This window comes from Esox lucius, chromosome 2 (assembly GCF_011004845.1).
Source record: "Esox lucius isolate fEsoLuc1 chromosome 2, fEsoLuc1.pri, whole genome shotgun sequence".
NCBI classification, from domain to species: Eukaryota; Metazoa; Chordata; class Actinopteri; order Esociformes; family Esocidae; genus Esox; species Esox lucius.
The window spans coordinates 39,704,107-39,724,520 of NC_047570.1; the positions used below are offsets into that span (position 1 = coordinate 39,704,107).

General features: G+C 41.4%; 2 protein-coding genes across 6 annotated transcripts in view; one reads left to right on the top strand and one right to left on the bottom strand.

The window, feature by feature from the left end:
* The window catches only part of LOC105013067 (MKRN2 opposite strand protein), an 8,772-nt gene extending 6,881 nt beyond the window's left edge, over positions 1-1,891 (top strand). For 3 of the 4 annotated variants that reach the window (XM_034286742.1, XM_034286740.1, XM_034286744.1), the window contains one exon: positions 1,478-1,891. In XM_034286742.1, the coding sequence (XP_034142633.1) occupies positions 1,478-1,712 (235 nt within the window). In that variant the 3' untranslated portion in view covers positions 1,713-1,891. The remainder of the gene's footprint in view (positions 1-1,477) is intronic. The other variant, XM_034286753.1, reaches the window with a different exon arrangement.
* A 3,041-nt stretch (positions 1,892-4,932) lies between these two features.
* tsen2 (TSEN2 tRNA splicing endonuclease subunit) lies at positions 4,933-20,208 on the bottom strand. 2 transcript variants are annotated; one of them, XM_020051719.2, is made up of 12 exons: positions 19,875-20,208; positions 16,444-16,510; positions 16,314-16,353; positions 14,875-15,424; positions 13,170-13,268; positions 9,535-9,585; positions 9,439-9,446; positions 9,308-9,354; positions 8,581-8,617; positions 6,409-6,520; positions 5,447-5,533; positions 4,933-5,079 (listed from the first exon to the last, which is right to left on the bottom strand). In XM_020051719.2, exons 1-12 carry the CDS (start codon positions 20,061-20,063, stop codon positions 5,020-5,022), a joined length of 1,347 nt encoding a protein of 448 aa, XP_019907278.2. In that variant the 5' UTR covers positions 20,064-20,208; the 3' UTR covers positions 4,933-5,019. The 2 variants fall into 2 exon arrangements, with proteins under 2 accessions (XP_019907278.2, XP_010872622.2); XM_010874320.4 differs by having other exon boundaries at positions 9,308-9,446.
* Positions 20,209-20,414: the final 206 nt, after the last annotated feature.

Genomic DNA, 20,414 nt, shown 5'->3' on the forward strand with positions numbered 1-20,414 from the left:
TTGTAGCCCATCCGCCTCAAGGTTGTGCGTGTTGTGGCTTCACAAATGCTTTGCTGCATACCTCGGTTGTAACGAGTGGTTATTTCAGTCAAAGTTGTTCGTCTATCAGCTTGAATCAGTCGGCCCATTCGCCTCTGACCTCTAGCATCAACAAGGCATTTTCGCCCACAGGACTGCCGCATACTGGATGTTTTTCCCTTTTCACACCATTCTTTGTAAACCCTAGAAATGGTTGTGCTTGAAAATCCAAGTAACTGAGCAGATTGTGAAATACTCAGACGGGCCTGTCTGGCACCAACAACCATGCCACGCTCAAAATTGCTTAAATCACCTTTCTTTCCCATTCTGACATTCAGTTTGGAGTTCAGGAGATTGTCTTGACCAGGACCACACCCCTAAATGCATTGAAGCAACTGCCATGTGATTGGTTGATTAGATAATTGCATTAATGAGAAATTGAATAGGTGTTCCTAATAATCCTTTAGGTGAGTGTATATTTTTAATATGTAAAACATTGATATTTCATATGCAAAACTAAAGGATCTGAAAGACAAGATGTAAACAGGTGTTTATGTAAGCAGTAAGGGGGTGTGGGAAATGTCCAATATAACACAGCCAAGAGCAGTTAACATCTCAATTTATTTACCACCTCTGAACACACACCAACATCTCATTTGAGGTATTCACCTGGTTAGTTAGGTAGTCACCTGGTTAGTTATGTAGTCACTGTTTGAGATTTCACCTAGATGTAAAATAAACTAATCTGAGGGCACCTTGGGAGTTAGTAACTCCAACATGCATCTCTGAGTCTTGCAGTTCACTATGTCAGATGTCAATACCGGTCCGGTCAGAAAGAACCATGAAAAGGAAAAAACACATTTAAAATGAGTTACCTTTTAACATTCACTGTGGCAAAACATAAACGACAATACAAATACAATATCAGAAAATGATTATACCTGAGGAATGCCGGTCCCAGCGAGGATCCAATGAGGAAGCTTGTGTCTTACTAAACAGACTAGGAACTATGGATCACAGACCCATCCTCTCTGGAATGATCTTTTAATACCCAATCATTACTGACCTGTTGCCAGTTGACCTGATTCGTTGTGTGGTGTTAAACCGGGTTTAGTTTTCAGCATTACACAACTTTTCCAGTGTTTTGTTACCTCGGTTCCAACTTTTTTGAAATGTGTTGCTGGCATTAAATTCAAAGTTTGCATATATTTCTCAAGAAACAATAAGATGTCGCAACTTCAACATTTGATATATCTTTTACTATTTTCTATTGAATATAGGGTTTAAGTAGTTTGCAACAAATTTTTAACAAACGTTATCGGTTATGTTTGTTACTATATGAAACCTAGAGAAATGTTCTCTGTTATTTCTCTGGGTTTAATATAGTAACAAACATGATCATCTGTTATTTCTCTAGGTTTAATATAGTAACAAACATGATCATCTGTTATTTCTCTAGGTTTGATGAGGAGACCCACAACTGCTATAACTACAGTCTGATGTTCATCAACTGTATCCTAGCAACACAGAGAAGAAACCCCCTAACCAAAGACCAGTTCACTCAGAGCTTTGTCCTGCCAAGGATCAAAAGAGCCTGTAAATACACCACTCTCTGCAAGGACATATCCAAGAAGCAGTTCTTTATAGTGGAACGTCTGATGAGGGAGAGCGAGAAAGACAGAGGAGAGGCTTGACTGTAACTGGAGACACAGAGGCAGCCACAGTGTCGCACTGAACAAAAAGGTCTAGCTGATCATGTTCTTCGTAACTGTTACATTCTACATTCCATCTGAGAGTGGACATGTTTATGTACAGTACAAGGCCAAAGTTTAGAAACCTACTCATTCAGGGGTATTTCTTTAGTTTTACTATTTTCCACATTGTAGACTAATAGTGAAGACAATCAAAACTATGAAATAACACATGGAATCATATAGTAATCAAACATGTTAAACAGATATTACAGATTCTACAAAGCAAGCACCATTTACTTAAGACAGCTTTGCCCACTCTTTGCATTCTTTCAACCAGCATTATGAGGTACTCACCTGGGCCCTCATTTATTTATGTTGCGTAGAAAAACCGTATAAATTAACTTGTACAAAGAACATTTACAATATTTATCAATTGCTCATACACGTGATTTACACACACCTTTAAGTATTTTGCCATAAGACACTTTCTAAAACACTGTTCTAGCGTATGCGAAATCTAAATAAAGAACCACCCAAAATGACCATGTATTATCACAAACCTTCCCTTTAATGCTGCAGGAAATGTCACCAATTTCTGAGAAATCAAAAGACAAAGAAATAATAAATATGAAAAATATACACAAAATAAATGGAATACAAAATCTACCAATATGCCATTAATGTATTATTTACCAATACGCCAAGTGTCAATCTAAAAAAAATCTGCACACTCATTGAAAACGTGCTCCTTGCATAATGCAGCTTGTACCAGATCTTCCAGCAATGCAAGAGTTACCATTTTGTACAAGTCAAGATTCCTGTTTTCCCTTTTAACTAAATTGCCTCTAACCTTACATTCCATTCTCTTTCTAATTTAATTATTCAATTAGGAGTAAATGGTTTCATGTTTATGAATTCGATAGCACCCTTTGAAAACTATCATTAGCTTAAGTGTCTATAAATGCAATACATGAATAAACTATTAATGTATTATCTTTTTTCCCCCCATAGTTTTTTATTTGGTCCAGCATGTCAATCCTCTCTCTATTTGGTGGATGGTATTTCGTTAGCAGTTTGACTTTTCTACCACAAGGTGCTGTGTGTGTGTATGCATGATCAGAGGTGTGCTTAAATTTACACACATTCAAGTAAAAATGTATAAATCCCACACTTTACTTAGAAATTATCGCACACATGGTTTACAAACATTTCTGTTTGAACACAAGAATGATAAATGAGGACTCCGGAATGCATCAATTATCAGTTGTACCTTGTTAAAAGTTAATTTGTGGAATTCCTTTCCTTCTTAATGCATTTAGGCCAATCGGTTAAGTTGTTACAAGGTAGGGTTGATATACAGAAGACCATCATTGTGTTTGTACTGTAGTTGTACATACTATGGCAAGAACACCTCAAATAAGCAGAAACAACATTCCAACATCAAGACGTGAAGGTCAATCAATCCATAACATTTCAAGAAGTTAGATTGCTGCCCAAATAAATGCTTCACAAAGTTCAAGCAACAGACATGTCTACTGTTCAGATAAGACTGTGTGAATCAGGCCTTCATGGTTGATGTTCTACAAATAAACCACTACTGAAGAACACAAATAAGAAGGAAGTGACTTGCTTGGGCCAAGAAACATGAGAAATGGACATTAGACCAGGTGAAATCTGTCATTGGGTAAGAGTCCAAATTTGATATTTTGAATTCCATCCGTTGTGTCTGTGTGAGACACAGAGTGGGATGAACAGATGATCTCCATATGTGTGGTTCCCACCGTGAAGCATGGAGGAGGTGTGACGGTATGGAAGAGGTGTTGTGACGGTATGGAAGAGGTGGTGTGACGGTATGGAGGAGGTGGTGTGACGGTATGGAAGAGGTGGTGTGACGGTATGGAAGAGGTGGTGTGACGGTATGGAAGAGGTGGTGTGACGGTATGGAAGAGGTGGTGTGACGGTATGGAGGAGGTGGTGTGACGGTATGGAGGACGTGGTGTGACGGTATGGAGGAGGTGGTGTGACGGTATGGAGGAGGTGGTGTGACGTTATGGTGGAGGTGGTGTGACGGTATGGTGGAGGTGGTGACGGTATGGTGGAGGTGGTGTGACGGTATGGAGGTGGTGTGACGGTATGGAGGAGGTGGTGTGACGGTATGTGGGTATTTTGCTGGTAACACTGATTTATTTAGAACTCAAGGCACACTCAACCAGCATGGCTACCACAGTATTCTGCAATGATACGCCATCCCCTCTGGTTTGCTCTTAATGGGACTATCATTTCAGTTTTTGAACAGGACAATGACACAAAACAACTCCAGGGTGTGCAAAGGCTATTTGACCAAGGACAGTGATGGAGTGCTGCATCAGATGACCTGGCCTCCACAATCATCTGACCTCAAACCAATTGAGATAGTTTTTAATTAGTTGGACAGCAGAGTGAAGGAAAAGCTACCAACATGTCTTCAGCATATTTGGAAACTCCTTCAAAACTGCTGGAAACTAATCCAGGAGACTACCTGGTCGAGAGAATGCCAAAAGTGGGCAAAACTGTCCAAAGTGTGTCAAAAGTGTGGCTACTTAGAAGAATAAAAAAATATTCATGCATTTTGATTTGTTTAACACTTTTTTTATTGCTAAATGATTCCATTAGTGTAATTTAATAGTTTTGAGCCTAGCAGCACAGCTGTCATTGTGGCTAGTTGAAATCCTGGTTGCGGCATACTGACAGAGACTGGTACTCCCGCAGAAAGCATTGCACTTTGACTCAGACCAGACTGGGGTGGAAACATTAAATGCTCGACAGGCTAGTTTGTCTCATCACACTCTATCGATTCCTTGTGGTGAGATGCGTGCAAGATCAATTGTATTTGCTTGTTGGAGGATTCTCTCCTCCAAGTACCTATGTATTGGCAAATACTTCCTGTTTGTGTGAGCAGTATAGATAACCGAACAGCTTGGTGACATATCAGAGCTAAATACCAACCACATTCATTGATAAAGGAAGCCGTATTTAACAAATCACACAACAATTACTTTAAACCCATTTATGCAATTAAAATAAACAGAAATGCAACTTCCTCGTGCAAAAAAAGCCTTATCTTCACGTAAAATGGCTAGAATTAAAATCAGGAGCACCTAAACAGGTCCACATTATTACAGAGTCAGAGTGCAACTTGGGAGGATCCAGCCTTCTTTAAAGACTTTACAAATGGCATCAGTTCTGTTTAAAGCACGTTTATTGATATTTTGACATATTAGGTTGGATCATAATTCTCCAACATGTACAATGCAGAAACACAAAGATTTCAAATGTCATCCATCTCTGTTCGTTCCTGGGAGGATATCCATCTGCTTAAAATGATCTCCTAAAGTAGAACAGGGGACAGACAGTCCTTAGGGTTACAGGGGATAGCTAGTCTGTAGGGTTACAGGCGATAGCTAGTCTGTAGGGTTACAGGCAGTAGCTAGTCTGTAGGGTTACAGGCAGTAGCTAGTCTGTAGGGTTACAGGCAGTAGCTAGTCTGTAGGGTTACAGGCAGTAGCTAGTCTGTAGGGTTACAGGCAGTAGCTAGTCTGTAGGCTTCCAGGCAGTAGCTAGTCTGTAGGCTTCCAGGCAGTAGCTAGTCTGTAGGCTTCAGGGTTAGGAGGTTAGGTCGTATTTTGGGTTAAAGGTGATGGACAGGGTTAAGGGTTAGGTACTCCTTTAAGGTCTAGAGCATGGTTTTAGCATACCTGAACCGTGACCCTGCTGAGACAGTGTGGAGAGGAGATGTGTTCCTCCATCTCTGATGGGTAGATAACATAACACAGCATCAGCTCCTGCAAAATATCACAGTATGTTCATTCAACCTCTGAACAAACATGGAAACTGAAATGGACACCTCATTGACATAACAATGCAAAGATAACTCCATGAAATACAACCCATTTCCAAAAAAGTTGGGACCCTGTGTAAAATGTAAAGAAAAACAGAATGCAATGATGTGCAAATCATTTAAACCCTATATTCAACAAAAAATGGTACAAAGACAACATATCAAATGTTGATACTGAGACATTTTATTGTTTCTTGAAAAATATATGCCCACTTTGAATTTGATCCTGGCAACACGTTTCAAAAACCTTGGGACAGGGGCAACAAAAAAACTGGAAAAAATTCACCTGGAGGAACATCTCACAACTAATTAGGTTGACTGACAACAGTCCAGACTGTCCCATATTGAAAACATTTGGTGCATTATGAAATGACAAATACTGCAAAGTAGACCACGAACTGTTGAGCAGCTGAAGTCCTATATCAAGCAAGAATTTCACTTCCAAAACTACAGCAATGCTTACAGAGTGTTGTTAAAAGTGATGCAACACAGTGGTAAACATGCCCCTGTCCCAACTATTTTGAAGTGTGTTGCTGGCATCAAATTCAAAATGGGCATGTATTTTTCCAAACACAATAACATTTCTCAGTTTCAACACTTGATATGTTGTCTTTGTACTATTTTCAATTAAATAAAGAAAGACATTATTTTTCACATCATGGCATTCTGTTTTTTTTGTGTGCATTTTACACAGTGTACCAAGGTTTATGGAAACTGGGTTGTAGATGTGAACACAAACCCTACTATTAAAATGTGATTTAATTAGATATGACACTATAATTATATGGAAGACTGTACCCAGGGAGTCTGGAGTGTTACCTTGGAGACATTGCCAGTGATTCTGCTGAGCGCTGCCAGGGTCCTCCAGCTGAAGGGACGTAGAGCTTCTCCTCTAAGCCCCTGATCTACCCTCTCAACCACCACCGAGTAACTAAAGGGACATCAGGACAAAGGTCATACACACTAAGCTACATATACACACAGTGTCCTTTACTAATATTGTAACCCTTGGTAAATATGAGCAAAATAAGCTGTGAAATTGTATTTTTGCTTTTAATCCTCTAGGTCTTTCATTCAAAATATTCACAAGCATCGAACCTTAAACTGAAGCAAAATGATAAGAAATAAATACATGAGAAATAAAAAATAATAATATCCAAAACATTTATTGGCACCCATTCATATTTGATTTGAATGATTAGGAACACTTAATTGTTAGCCATGACTTTGGTATGGTGACACACAGGCCAAATTCCCATAGTCAATCATCACTATGGGAAAGACCCCAGAATACAATAATGATGTGTGACAAAAGGTTGATGAGCTGCCAAATCAGGAATTGGCATTAAGAAAATAGCGCTGTCTGAAAATGGCCATTTCAACAATCAGAACAATAATGAAGAAGTTTAAAGCAACTGGAGATGTTAACAATCGCCCTGGAAGATGTGTCTATATCAACCCCACGCACAGTCAGGAGGGTTCGAGTGGCCAAAGAATTTCCAAGGATCACAGCTAGAGAATTGCAGACGTTGAGTATTGAGGTCAGAAAGTCTCCAAAACTATAATGAGACGCCACCTACATAACCCCAGGTTGTTTTTGGCGAGGTTGCCATAAAAAAGCCATTGCCATCATCAAACAACAAACTCAACCGCCTACAATTTGCCAAATGTTTCTGGAACGTCCAATGGGACCGGGTCAGGTCAGACCAAAATAGAAACAAATACCAGATGTGGGTTTGTCGAAGACAGAAAGATGGCCATGCAGAAATGCACCTCATCCCCAATTTGAAGTGTGGTGGTAGATCCTTGATGTTGTGGGGCTGCTTTTCTTTCAAAGGCCCTGGACAACTTCTTAGGATACATGGTTTCATGAACCTGACTGCCTCTGCCAGGAAGCTTAAACTGGGCTGTGGTTGGATCTTCCAGCAGGACAATGATCCAAAGCAGACCACAAAAATCTTTCACTGAACACAGAATCATGTTTTTACCACGGCCATCCCAGTCCCCAGAACAAAATCCTCATAGAAAACCTGTCGGATGAACAGAAGAGAGTCCACAAGTGTGGACCTCGGATTTTGGAAAGATTCTCCAACCTCATTACGCATTATAGGAGAACACAGAGCTTTTATCTTGGCAAAGGGAGATTGCACAAAGCATTAAATGAAGGGGTGCCAATAATTGTAGTAAAAAAACTATCTTTGAATTGTTTTACTTTTATTAAAGGTAAGATTTTTGTGATTATTTAGAATTACAGACCAATGATGAAAAGCAAAGATTTGATTTTCACAGCCCATTTTGCTCATATTTACCAAGGGTGCCAATATTAGTGGAGGGTATTGTACATACCGGTTTAGCTGTCAATGCATATCCAGAGTAGCCTTCCCATACAGTAAGCCCAAAAGACTACACATTGAGAGTGACAATAATGAAGCAAGTCATTACTGTCGAGATAAACTGGCAGTAAGGGATGTGATCATTTGGCACATAGCTAGAATTATGATTTTTTTAATAGGCACATTTTAACATTAACAAAGAACTTGCTTGCTACCTGGCATCATGTCACATCTTAAAAAACTCAGTCATTTTGCAAGTTAGACAGACAGCTGACAGCCCAAAGAACCACCAAGGAGGGCTACTGGTTATCAAAGCAGTAGCTTGTTATGCTACATTTCTACTGAGTCAAATGAAATTAGGCAAAGCTGGTGGACATGAAAATAAAATATACCATTCACTTGATTGTTCAGCTCTCGTCTATATATGTTAGCACTACAGCCAACTTTCAACTGGAATAGCTGGGTCTAGCCAACTAGGCAACTGGTCACAGTACTGACACAAAATTGATAACGCCATTTCAATAAATACATAGCTCAAGTTTATGACAGAGTAATACTTTTATTTTAATGCAATTTGTCACTTATGTTATTAGGCAGCCTAACTCTAACTCGCTCAAGAGTTTCTATGGCAGACAAAAACATGGCAATTCATACAAACCTGGCATGGTAGAAAGGTGGTCCTTTTCGGTAAAGCACTGCATGAAGAAAAACAGGTCTATTAGATAAAGCCAATGAGATCAACAGAATCATATGATCAAGACTGTTATACTAGATCTGAGGGTCTTGACTATCACAGCCAACAATCTCCACAGTGAAACAAGACCCCAACTTTTTGTGAACCAAGTGACTGAGCTGGGGAAGCACGGCAAAGATCTGGAGCTGGGGAAGCACGGAAAAGATCTGGTGCTGGGGAAGCACGGCAAAGATCTGGTGCTGGGGAAGCACGGCAAAGATCAGGTGCTGGGGAAGCACGGCAAAGATCAGGTGCTGGGGAAGCACAGCAAAGATCTGGTTTACCTGATGAGCAGCAAGAAACAGTCTGATCTAGCATTGAGCAAATCAGTGCTGAAGGCTGGTCTACTCTAGTGTTGAGCTAATCAATGCTGAAGACTGGTGTACTGTAGTATTGAGCTAATCAATGCTGAAGACTGGTGTACTGTAGTATTGAGCTAATCAATGCTGAAGACTGGTTTACTGTAGTATTGAGCTAATCAATGCAGAAGACTGGTGTACTGTAGTATTGAGCTAATCAATGCTGAACGCTGGTCTACTGTAGTATTGAGCTAATCAATGCTGAACGCTGGTCTACTGTAGCACTGAGCTAATCAATACTGAAGCCAGATGTACTGTGATCCATTCAATCGATTAAGTCATTAGTAACTCACAAAGGTCCGTCCCGTACTTCACCCCAGGCTTGGGTACCCACCCTCGGCTGCGGAAGAAATGGTAGGCAATGTAAGAGGTATCAAAGTGGGGCTGGATTGACCGGAACATCTCCCATAACTGAATCACTGACAATGGCTCCTAAACAGAAAGTCACAATAAGCAGGATAATAACAGCAATAACACAAGTTCAGAATTATAGTACATGGACAAGACTGTAGCTTCCCACCTCATTGTAGTAAACTGAAAGGCACCCCAATGCATAGACCAAGAAGAATGCCTGAAAAAAGAAAATTAAATATTTGAAAGATTATTTTTGAATAAAACTGAAATTCACTATTAGTTGAGACTATTCTGGGCTCTTGGATGTCCTGCCCCTTCTGGGCAGTCCCAGATCCATGTAGTCAAAACTCTTCTCTGTCCGGACATCTTAATGGTACAACCCGCTTCCCCCTGAGGCTATGATTGCAGAGAATCATCTACAAAAAACATAATAAAACTCACCTTTTTATAGAGAACTTAACATACATTGATCAAAAACATTAAGGGAACATGTAATCATCACAGTATAACACCAACTCAGTTAAACTTCAGTGACATCAATCTATCCAGTTAGGAAGCAGAACAATCGTGAATCAATGTCACCGGTGACAACAGGTGCACTGGAGAGGCAACAGCAAGACAACCCCCTAAAAGGGATGGTTTAGCAGGTGGTGGCCACAGATAATTGCTCTCTCCTTATCCTTCCTGACTGATTCTTCTGTAGTTTTGTGTTTGCTAGTGTCCTTGTCACTACTGGTAGCACGAGGCAGTACCTGCAGCTCAATCTGGTTGCACAGGTAGTCCAGCTCCTCCAGGATTGCACATCTTGCTGTCGCAAGAAGGTTTGCTGTGTCTCCCAGTACAGTCTCAAGAGCCTGGAGGAGACACCAGGAGATACTGGCCGTTACAAGAGTAGAGCTGGACAGGGCCGTAGAAGGGCATCAATCCAGCAGCAGGACCAGTATCTGCTCCTTTGTGCGAGGAGGAACAGGAGGAGCACTGCCAGAGCCCTACAAAATTACCTCCAGCGGGCTACTGGAGTGCAACCAAACTGTCAGAAACAGACTCCATGAGGAGGGCATGAGGGTCCAATGTCCTCTAGTGGGACCAGTGTTCACAGACCAACACTGTGCAACTCGATCAGCATTCGCCAGAGAATACCAGAATTGTCAGGTCCGCCATTGGTGCCCTGTTCTCTTCACAGATGACAGCAGGTTCACACTGAGTACATGTGACAGACATGAAAGAGTCTGGAGACACCGTGGTGAATGTTATGCTGCCTGCAACATCATCCAGCATGACCGATTTGGCAGTGGGTCAGTGATGGTCTGGGGAGGCTTACTCTTGGAATGTCGCACAGACCTCCACGTGCTAGCTAACGGTACCCTGACTGCTGTTAGGTACCACAAAGAAATTATCAGACCCATCGTCAGACCGTACACTGGTGCAGGAAATGCCCAGCCTCATGTGGTCAGAATGCGTATGCAGTTCCTGGATGATGAGGGCATTAAAAAAACACATGCCTACAAGCCTAGAAGTGAATAAAGATAAAATTTTTACAGATGAACTGGGCTATTGAGAGCAAACAGAAACCACTAGCACCTAAAAAGCCAACAATGTATCAAAGAGAGGATGTACGTAACATCTAGGTGGAGTAGAGAATGGAATTAACCTCTAAGAGGAGTATATAGAGCAACCAAACTCTGCACAACATGAAAGATGTTGTCTGAGACTCCTTGTACCATCTGTTTGACCAGAAATCAAAGCATTTACTTGGACAATACATCATGTTTTGAAAAGTGGTTTAAAAATTTATCCATGGCTTAATGTTTCCTAAATATAGACAGAGGAATGTAGACAGTACGTGTGTCCTGCTATGAACTTGTGGGCCCTTTACATTGAAGGAACTAGTAATAGGCAGATTGGTCAGATGTGCTCTTGATATTCTTGGGAAGAAGAATTACTTTGGCTTCTAGATCCTGGATAGATGTGTAAGTTGGCATGGCAACATGTCCGCAGACGAGTCTGATGTTAAGTTGGCTTCCATCACAGTTCCTCCTCATCAGATCAATGATAATCACTCATTAAGGAGTTATTAGTTCCCTCTATAACAGCCAAATTACATTAGAGGACAGAGAGGAGAGGAAAGACAAAAAAAGAGAGAATAGACAAAAGAAATGCTGTTATTCCTTTGAGGCTAGAATAGCAGAATGCTAATTCAGAAAACATCAGAAACCGTAACTATTGAAATAGTACTATAAGGGACGTTTTTCGCAGACATGGATTAAGTCAAGCCTAGGACAAAAAAATCAAGTTCAATAGAAAACTCCTAAATCCCTCAGTTGCCTTGAACTAACGCTGGCCATGTTTATTACTAGTATTGTCTTCTTTCCAAAACTAACTTATGGCCATAACTAATTGAGTAGAATGTTCTTACTTGTGATTTGTGTGGATGCTGCACCTGGCTTCATAAAATTCAATAAATGTACACCCATCAGCCATAACATTATGACCACTGACAGGTGAAGTGAATAACACTGATAATCTCGTTATCATGGCACCGGTCAGTGGGTGGGATATATTAGGCAGCAAGTGAACATTCCGTCCTCAAAGTTGACGTGTTAGAACCAGGAAAAATGGGCAAGAGTAAGGATCTGATAGACTTTGACAAGGGCCAAATTGTGATGGCTAGATGACTGGGTCACAGCATCTCCAAAACTGCAGCCTTTGTGGGGTGTTCCCGATCTGCAATGGTCAGTACCTACCAAGTGGTCCAAAAAAAGGAAAAGGAGTGAACCGGTGACAGGGTCATGGGTGGCCAAGGCTCACTGATGCACGTGGGGAGCGAAGGCCGGCTAGTGTGGTCCGATCCAACAGATGAGCCACTGTAGCTCAAATTGATGAAAAAGTTAATGCTGGTACTGATAAAAAGGTGTCAGAACACACAGTGCATTGCAGTTTGTTTCGTATGGGGCTGCGTAGCCGCAGACCAGTCAGGGTGCCCATGCTGACCCCTGTCCACTGCCGAAAACACCTACAATTGGCACGTGAGCATCAGAACTGGACCACAGAGCAGTGGAAGAAAGTTACATGGTCTGATGAATCACATTTCCTTTTACATCACATGGAAGGCCGGGTGTGTGTGCGCGGCGCTTACCTAGAGAACACGTGGCACCAGGATGCACTATGGGAAGGAGGCAACCCGGCAGAAGCAGTGTGATGCTTTGGGCAATGTTCTGCTGGGAAACCTTGGGTCCTGCCATTCATGTGGATGTTACTTTGACACATACCACCTACCTAAGCATTGTTGCAAACCATGTGCACCCTTTCATGGCAACGGTATTCCCTGATGGCATCTTTCAGCAGGATAATGTGTTCAGGAATGGTTTAAGGAACACAACAACGAGTTGACTTGGCTTCCAAATTCCCCAAATTTAAATCCAATCGAGCATCTGTGGGATGTGCTGGACAAACAGGTCGAATTCATGGGGGCCCCACCTGGCAACTTACAGCACTTAAAGGATCTGCTGCGAATGTCTTGGTGCCAGATACCACAGCACACCTTCAGAGGTCTAGTGGAGTCCATGCCTCGACGGGTCAGGGCTGTTTTGGCGGCAAAAGGGGGACCTACACAATATTAGGCAGGTGGTCATAATGTTATGGCTGATCGGTGTATGAACAAACAAAAGTCACTCTGGCTGAGAGCATCTGCTAAATGACAATTCTAAACAGCAACGAGAGAGAAAAAATAAAAAACAGATCAGAGAATAGAACAAAAAAGAAGACAAGAACAAGACATAATAGAGTAGAGAGCGATCCCACCTCCTCAAGAGTCAGCTGTAGATACTCCAGCAGTCTGAAGGGGTTCACTCGACACACCTTCCTGCCCGTCACCTTGGTCCCAGGTTCTGATCTGGCCGGCTGGGACACACATCAAACCCATTCGTCAGAAACCTGATCGCAAATCACACTACGTTTTATTATTGCCATAAGAGCAAGGGACATGTGGCGCCTTTCCAGTGCATGGTACCAGCTCGACTCTGCTCTACACGTCTCGCCTTTTTTGCGTTTCCACTGGCTAAATGTTAGGATAGTACCTGGTACCAGATACTTATGTTTAGTACCTGCTCCGTCAAGGTTCCAAGCAAGCTGAGGTGATACCAAAAGGTGAGGTGGAAACACAGAAGACTTCTGATTGGACAAGAGTGACTCAAAGCGTGCAGCAAAGCAAAACAAGCTGTTCTGCTGTTAGCCGTCCAGTGTCAGAGAATGGTTTTATGAGAAGAGAACGGCGCATCTTTGCCAGTCTGTCCCAGGAATCCTTGCATTGAAATGGGTTAATTTCAGTGTCAGTGCATAGGGCCAGACTCATAATTTAAGTGATCGTATATTCCTCTCGGTTTGGACCTGCACTGACGTGAGAGACCCACAAAGACGTGCATTTTTGAAGCCTACAAAAGGCTCATAAGTCCTCCAGGGTTTATATAGGGTTCTATAGGCCATCTGCCATACATTGCACTGGTCAAAGTAGTAATATCAAGCCAAACCGAAGCAGCCTACAAAGCTTTCTAACAATTTTTGCAGTCTGCAATGTATTAAGATACTGCTCCCGCGTGTTCCTCGCTACTACCAGTAGGCTACTACCAGTATAAACTCTGCCTTGTGTACAGTAGGCTACTACCAGTATAAACGCTGCCTTGTGTACAGTAGGCTACTACCAGTATAAACGCTGCCTTGTGTACAGTAGGCTACTACCAGTATAAACGCTGCCTTGTGTACAGTAGGCTACTACCAGTATAAACGCTGCCTTGTGTACAGTAGGCTACTACCAGTATAAACGCTGCCTTGTGTACAGTAGGCTACTACCGGTATAAACGCTGCCTTGTGTACAGTAGGCTACTACCAGTATAAACGCTGCCTTGTGTACAGTAGGCTACTACCGGTATAAACGCTGCCTTGTGTACAGTAGGCTACTACCGGTATAAATGCTGCCTTGTGTACAGTAGGCTACTACCGGTATAAACGCTGCCTTGTGTACAGTAGGCTACTACCAGTATAAACACAGTCTTGTGTACAGTAGGCTACTACCGGTATAAACGCTGCCTTGTGTACAGTAGTCTACTACCGGTTTTATACTGCAGGGCGAAAAGTCTATTCTTATATTTTCACTGTTTCTCAAACAGGGTACTATCTGCAATGGAAAATGAACCGAGGCGAGGAGTGTAGAGCCAAGTCGTGCTGGTACTAAGCGGTGGAAAAGCTCCCAAAGTGAGTGGAGTCGAGGTGAAGCGACTAGAGTCGAACCGGTACCATGCAGTGGAAACGCCACAATGGTAGTCCTCCACCAGACGCTTCAACTTTATAACACATTACTTCTATCATGTGTACTATGTACAGGTCAGAACTAAGTAGAAATATATCAACCAATCCATCATGGGTTCAAATTATTGACTCAAATTCAGTTGGGGTCACAATGTCAGGATAACATCTGTGAAATGATTGGTCCTTTAGATGATTACACTGTTACCTTGATAACACGGTTTTCTTCATCCTCCTCCATCACCAGTACATACTCATGCTCCACATCTGTCCCCGGTCGGCCTGTCCCCGGTCGGTCTGACTGGCTGTCTATCTGTAGGGTCTCCACTATGCTGTCATCCAGCCTGCATCCACAGTCAACTAGCCAGTCATCATGTCTGGAACACCGGACCTTAGCCAGTGCTGCCTTGTGCACCAGCCGGGGCTCCTGGGAGTACAACTTAGCCAGAGGGTCAAATTGACTATCTCCCTGCCTTCGAGGTCTCTTAGCCTGAGGATGGTCACTCTCCTGGTTTCCGGGCCTCGAGGTAGCCTTGCCCTCATCGATCTGTGCCTGCTTTGACACTTGGTCCTGGGCTTTATCTGACCCTGTGTCCTCTCTCCTTTGTGGGCTGGATGGAAAGACATTGTGTCCATTCTTCTCCCTGAGATCCATCTCAATTGGCTGAGAAAACCATTTCAGGGTCTGACGGACAACCTCTTCCTCCAATCCCTGAGCTAGAAGAACATCCCGTGCCCAGCTCATATGCTTCTGGTACCTGGCAGCAAAGGCGAAAATCTGATATCAACTTTAGAGGGGACAATTACATAACATTTTCTCAAGAGCAATTCTTGAGGGGGACACCAAAAGTAGTGCTGTAATACTGTTTTAGTTTGCTCCATCGGTTTGCGTGCTACTGTAGCTCTGCATATTCTGCTCTTCTGTGTTAACCCTCCCAACATAAAACAAACTGACTGGATTAACCTCACATTAGCTACATGCATTGAGTGCTTTTCAGATGGTGGACACAAACACTGCCACCTTCCCAGCTAAGGTAATCTACATACATTATATTACAAGCCTCTCTTATTGACTCAAATTCAAACAGCTGCAAACACTGGTGATGTTACTGTAGCTAGCTAACAAAGTGTGACCTGTAATTCAATACAGCGAAAATGAAGGCTTAGAAATATGTTTTAATGTACTGAGTGGTAGAAGTAAAGAATTGCCTAACATATCCTTTGTTTGAACTACTTACTGAAAGTCAGCCACCAACGAAAGACTGTCAGATTCCCACACATGCACTGTACCTGAACGATGAACCACTGCCGAGGACTGGAGGGGGGCAGTGGATCAAACCACTGTGAGGCAAAGGGCGGGGGGTTGCAATCTTTTGAAACTTAATGGTGTAACACGCTATTAAGTGTCTATAATCAGCACAACTGCTTTCATTGCATCTTATTACTATTATTGAAATTACATAGTTATTTATACATTTATATATTGGGGGGGGGACAAATCAGTCCCCCCCAGGATTTCCATCTATGCCTGGGAGAGTGTAGAGCTAGTCAATAACTACTATTGCGGTGTTAAAATCAATACCCAGAGAACATTCTACTGATCTGGTGGAACGATCCAGTTCAGCTCTATCAGCAGAAGCTACTTACTTGGACAGGGAGATGACAGGTAAAACCTGTTCACCAAACTCTACAGAGACAAAGAGAAAAGGTTAAAATGGGACAGGTTTACAAAAACATTCCGACAGACAGGCCAAGAGAGAAACAGCTGGATACTCACTCTCCCACATGTGTGAGACACTGTGGTCTGGCCTGCTTCTTGATAAGATGCCTTTACCAAAGTAACCCTAGACAGTAACATCACACAGTCAACATCAACACGTTATTAAACACTGAACTAAATACTCAGCAAATGTAGTTTACTTTTAGTGCATTTTACAAGTAGTGGCAGACCAGTAGCTCCATGGTAGGGCTGGGCGATAATTCAAAAAATATTGTTATGGCGTTCTTGAAATAAATCAATAATGAAAATAACAATCTGTGATATTGCGTTATTGCTAATTTGCTTTGTGCATATCTGATCCAAAAAGCTTTCACTGGTATTATCCTGCCTGCTCTTTAAAACATCTGATAAGACAACTAGAGGGCAATAAGTACATAGGCCACCTATTAGCAGCTCACCTACTAGCATTCAGAAATAGCAATGTAATGTGGTTCGCATTAGGGAAACTAGTGAAGGAGTCATCCCCCAATGCAGATATTGGACAAGTTTCTGCTAGGGATGTGCATTGAACATGATTTTGTTATTCAAATAGTATGTGTTATTGTTCGAATAGTATTCAGTTTACAGAAACATGTTTTTTTTAAACTACTGATACCACATGTGCGCAACTACTGTACATAATGTGCGAAAGAGTGGGTGTTGTTCTCATAAAAGAGAAAAAAGCAAGCGCTCATATGCAGAAAGCAGTGAAGTAGACCTGCTAAACTTGGCTAAAGAACTATAAGACAACATCAACACAACAGAGTTTATTGGATGGAAGAGACTAGAGAAGCTAGAGTTATCCAGTTATATGCCATTTGCTTATCTCGCCGTTTTCTGCACTTTGAAATGCCTTTAGATGGCACTCGACAGTCTAAATTCATGTAGCATTTTGTGGCCAAATCCTCTTTTGTAGGTAACATTAATTCCATAAATATATTAAATCTTCCTTTAAATTAGCAAATTTTCTGACTGAGTGGGTCACCACACCACTACTACTCCTGTTCAGGTCTATTTGTTTCAACCAAAGAAATACATAAAAACTATAACAGTATATAAAAAAATGTAAGTATGTTTTAAGATAAGTTTTGAAACAGTCTATTCCCTGGTAGTAGATAATAGTTTGGGGAACACAGGGCTCTATGATGGTAAATTGAATAATCTAGGCACAAAGAAATGCATTAAGGAACAGTAATACATTGTTATGGTGCAGTTTTAATGGTCTCTAGTGCTGACAAATAACCACAGCAATATGGACAATAACAGGGAGCTATAAACATACCTTATAAAAAATATCTTTGCAAGGATCTTCAACCTTTTCACTTTACAAAATGCAACAAATTTATGCAACAACTCTTTTATAGCTTTCAATAAGGTATTCTTATCTCCTCTGCAACTTTTACCCAGGTCTTTATTGTACCAGAAAAAGTACAGCACTACATTATCAATCAATATACCTTTCAATGATTCAATAATATCAGAATAAGATTTAGGTCTGGAAAACCATTTATTTCTTCGTAAATGTCCATTAATTGCAAATCCGGCCCTTTCACTGCTACCAGCAAAGAGGACTGTGTAGCCTGCTGTGGCTGTTTATACAACCAAGAGATCTATATTGTGCTTAGCAGGTGATTATCAAACCATAGACAAGGGAAGCATAAGCAACATGCTGACAATCAATTTACCAGATATTTAGCCAGTAGTGGCTAGACATGGGTAGGATAGTTTCAATGACGCCTTGATTAAACAGTAGTTGGAAGCTTGCATTCTCTGATACTGGTGTGGATTGTTAATGTGATTTTTGAAATCTTAAGGTTTATCGCGCACGTCTATTTTAAAATGCACATGCGAGTATATCTGTACAGCCCTGTAGAAACTAAATTTGGAATTAAATAGATAAATGATACTTTTAATTTATTAGAAAAATGTGCAGATTTTTGTCCCAGTTCGATGCAGGCCCAGTTCAATGCAGGTCCACGTTCTCTCACTGCATACTCCCGGGTTTCCTCTTCACCAGTATATTTGGTAACGACGAGAAACGCTTTATATTTCTACACATGCGGACGGTGAGCAAGCTGGGTCATTGTTCTGTGCTAGTAGGCTCCACTCAATAGTGAATATCTGATTATATGTATCAAGGGCTTGACATGGGCAGCCGTCCAACCGCCAAATGCGGGTGGAATTCAGATGTTGCGGGTAACGCTGTCACTCTTACTAGCCACTTTGGTGGGTGGCATTCTATATCTATAAGGGTTTTTCCCAGTTTTCAAAACTCAAATCAAAATCTCGCACTGCCTCGGAGTGTTGGCATGGTAAAACATGATTTTGTGCAGGAGAATTCTGTCAATGAAATCTGGCAACCTTTCATACAGGTGAGTAACGTCAGAAATACAAGTGGATCTTAGTTTTCTTTGACACCCAAGCATGTCAGAATATTTCAATAAAAAATAACCTCAAACTACATCCAAGCCGCATACAGTTTAAAACTTTTCTGGTGACTTCTAGTATAGCCTACAATTACAGATTTATTTAAAGAGAGATTGAGAGACAAATTAAGATGACTGGTGAAAAGATAATCAGATTACGGTGTGTACTTTCACCAAAAACATTGGGCTATATATGCAATATACAGTGAAAATATATACAATTAACATATTTAAGTCACAAAGAATATAAATATATGAACGTGAAAAAGACTTTGGTTCAGCGACAGCAGCAGAGCCAAGTACAGATGAAGGAGGTCGAGAGAAGGACATTAACGATGTGGCGTCAAGGCAAGGAGGGAGCAAACAATGATGTGACATGGCTGTAATATATACAGCTGTTTCGTTTATATGCAAGTCTATATTAAAAAGAATATAACATAACGAAAATAAACAATAATATTGGCTGCTATATAGCTGATGAGTTTTAAATAACATGCTTATAGATCTATGTTAAGAATAAATATATTGCTTATAGATTTTGGTTGATATTAGGGAGGTCATTGCAGCCTGCATTAGCTGCTCACGTGGACATGGACAACAGGGCAGATTTAACACAAGGCGGGACAAGGCTTTTTCAAGTGTGTAGCCACATATTAAATAAAGTATATATACACACACATATATATATATATATATCTTTTTTTTTTATTGCAATGAGAGTGACATTACGACCTACTTCCCTACAACTCCCATGAGCACTACCTACATACAGTGTTTGATTCTGGTCCATTTGTGTTAGGCCTATTGCCTTGCATGTCAGTGACCAACAGTGTGAACTAGACAGGCTACGATGTACCACTGATAAACAAATAAAACATAATTTCCCAACAACAAAATGGTGGCTAGTGAAAATGCTGAGTGATTAGTAACTTTGGAAAACCACTAGCCACAATGGCTGGTGAGCCACAAAGTTAATGTTAAGCGCTGTATGTAACTGAACATGGGTTTGATATTTCTACAAACCTTGTTGTAGAGTGCTTGGACGTGTTCAGGGTCCCTGACAACGACGTGCTGGTTGACTATCTCTGCTCTGTAGATAAGGGTGCGCTGCAGCCTCCCATCCTCCGCAGTCAGCGGTACGGGAAACGGGGCGTCATACAACTCATACACCCTGGCCCGCCGCTTAGGCGCCTGAAACAACGCTTCAGTCATTGCGATAACAGGTATGAACGCATCCAAAACTAAGATGATACTTGTCTTCAAACAGTCATCGGAGTTGGTGGCAATGTATAAAGAATCCGCTAAAACACACGCTGTTTAAATGGTGTTACTCAAATTTCTTCCGGTGGGCCACACTGGCTCGTTAATCTAGTAGTTCCTAACTACATTTAATGTAATACATAAGTAGCACCAGTAGTGGGAGATGTTTGCTAACTTATGTTGGGGACTAGGAAGCTAGTGTATCATTTACTACCTTGTGGTGATGGGCATCTCAAGTATTTTGTTTGTGTGAACAGGTTCGGTTCACCTAAAAGAAATGTCTCATCACGTGCCTCCCAAATG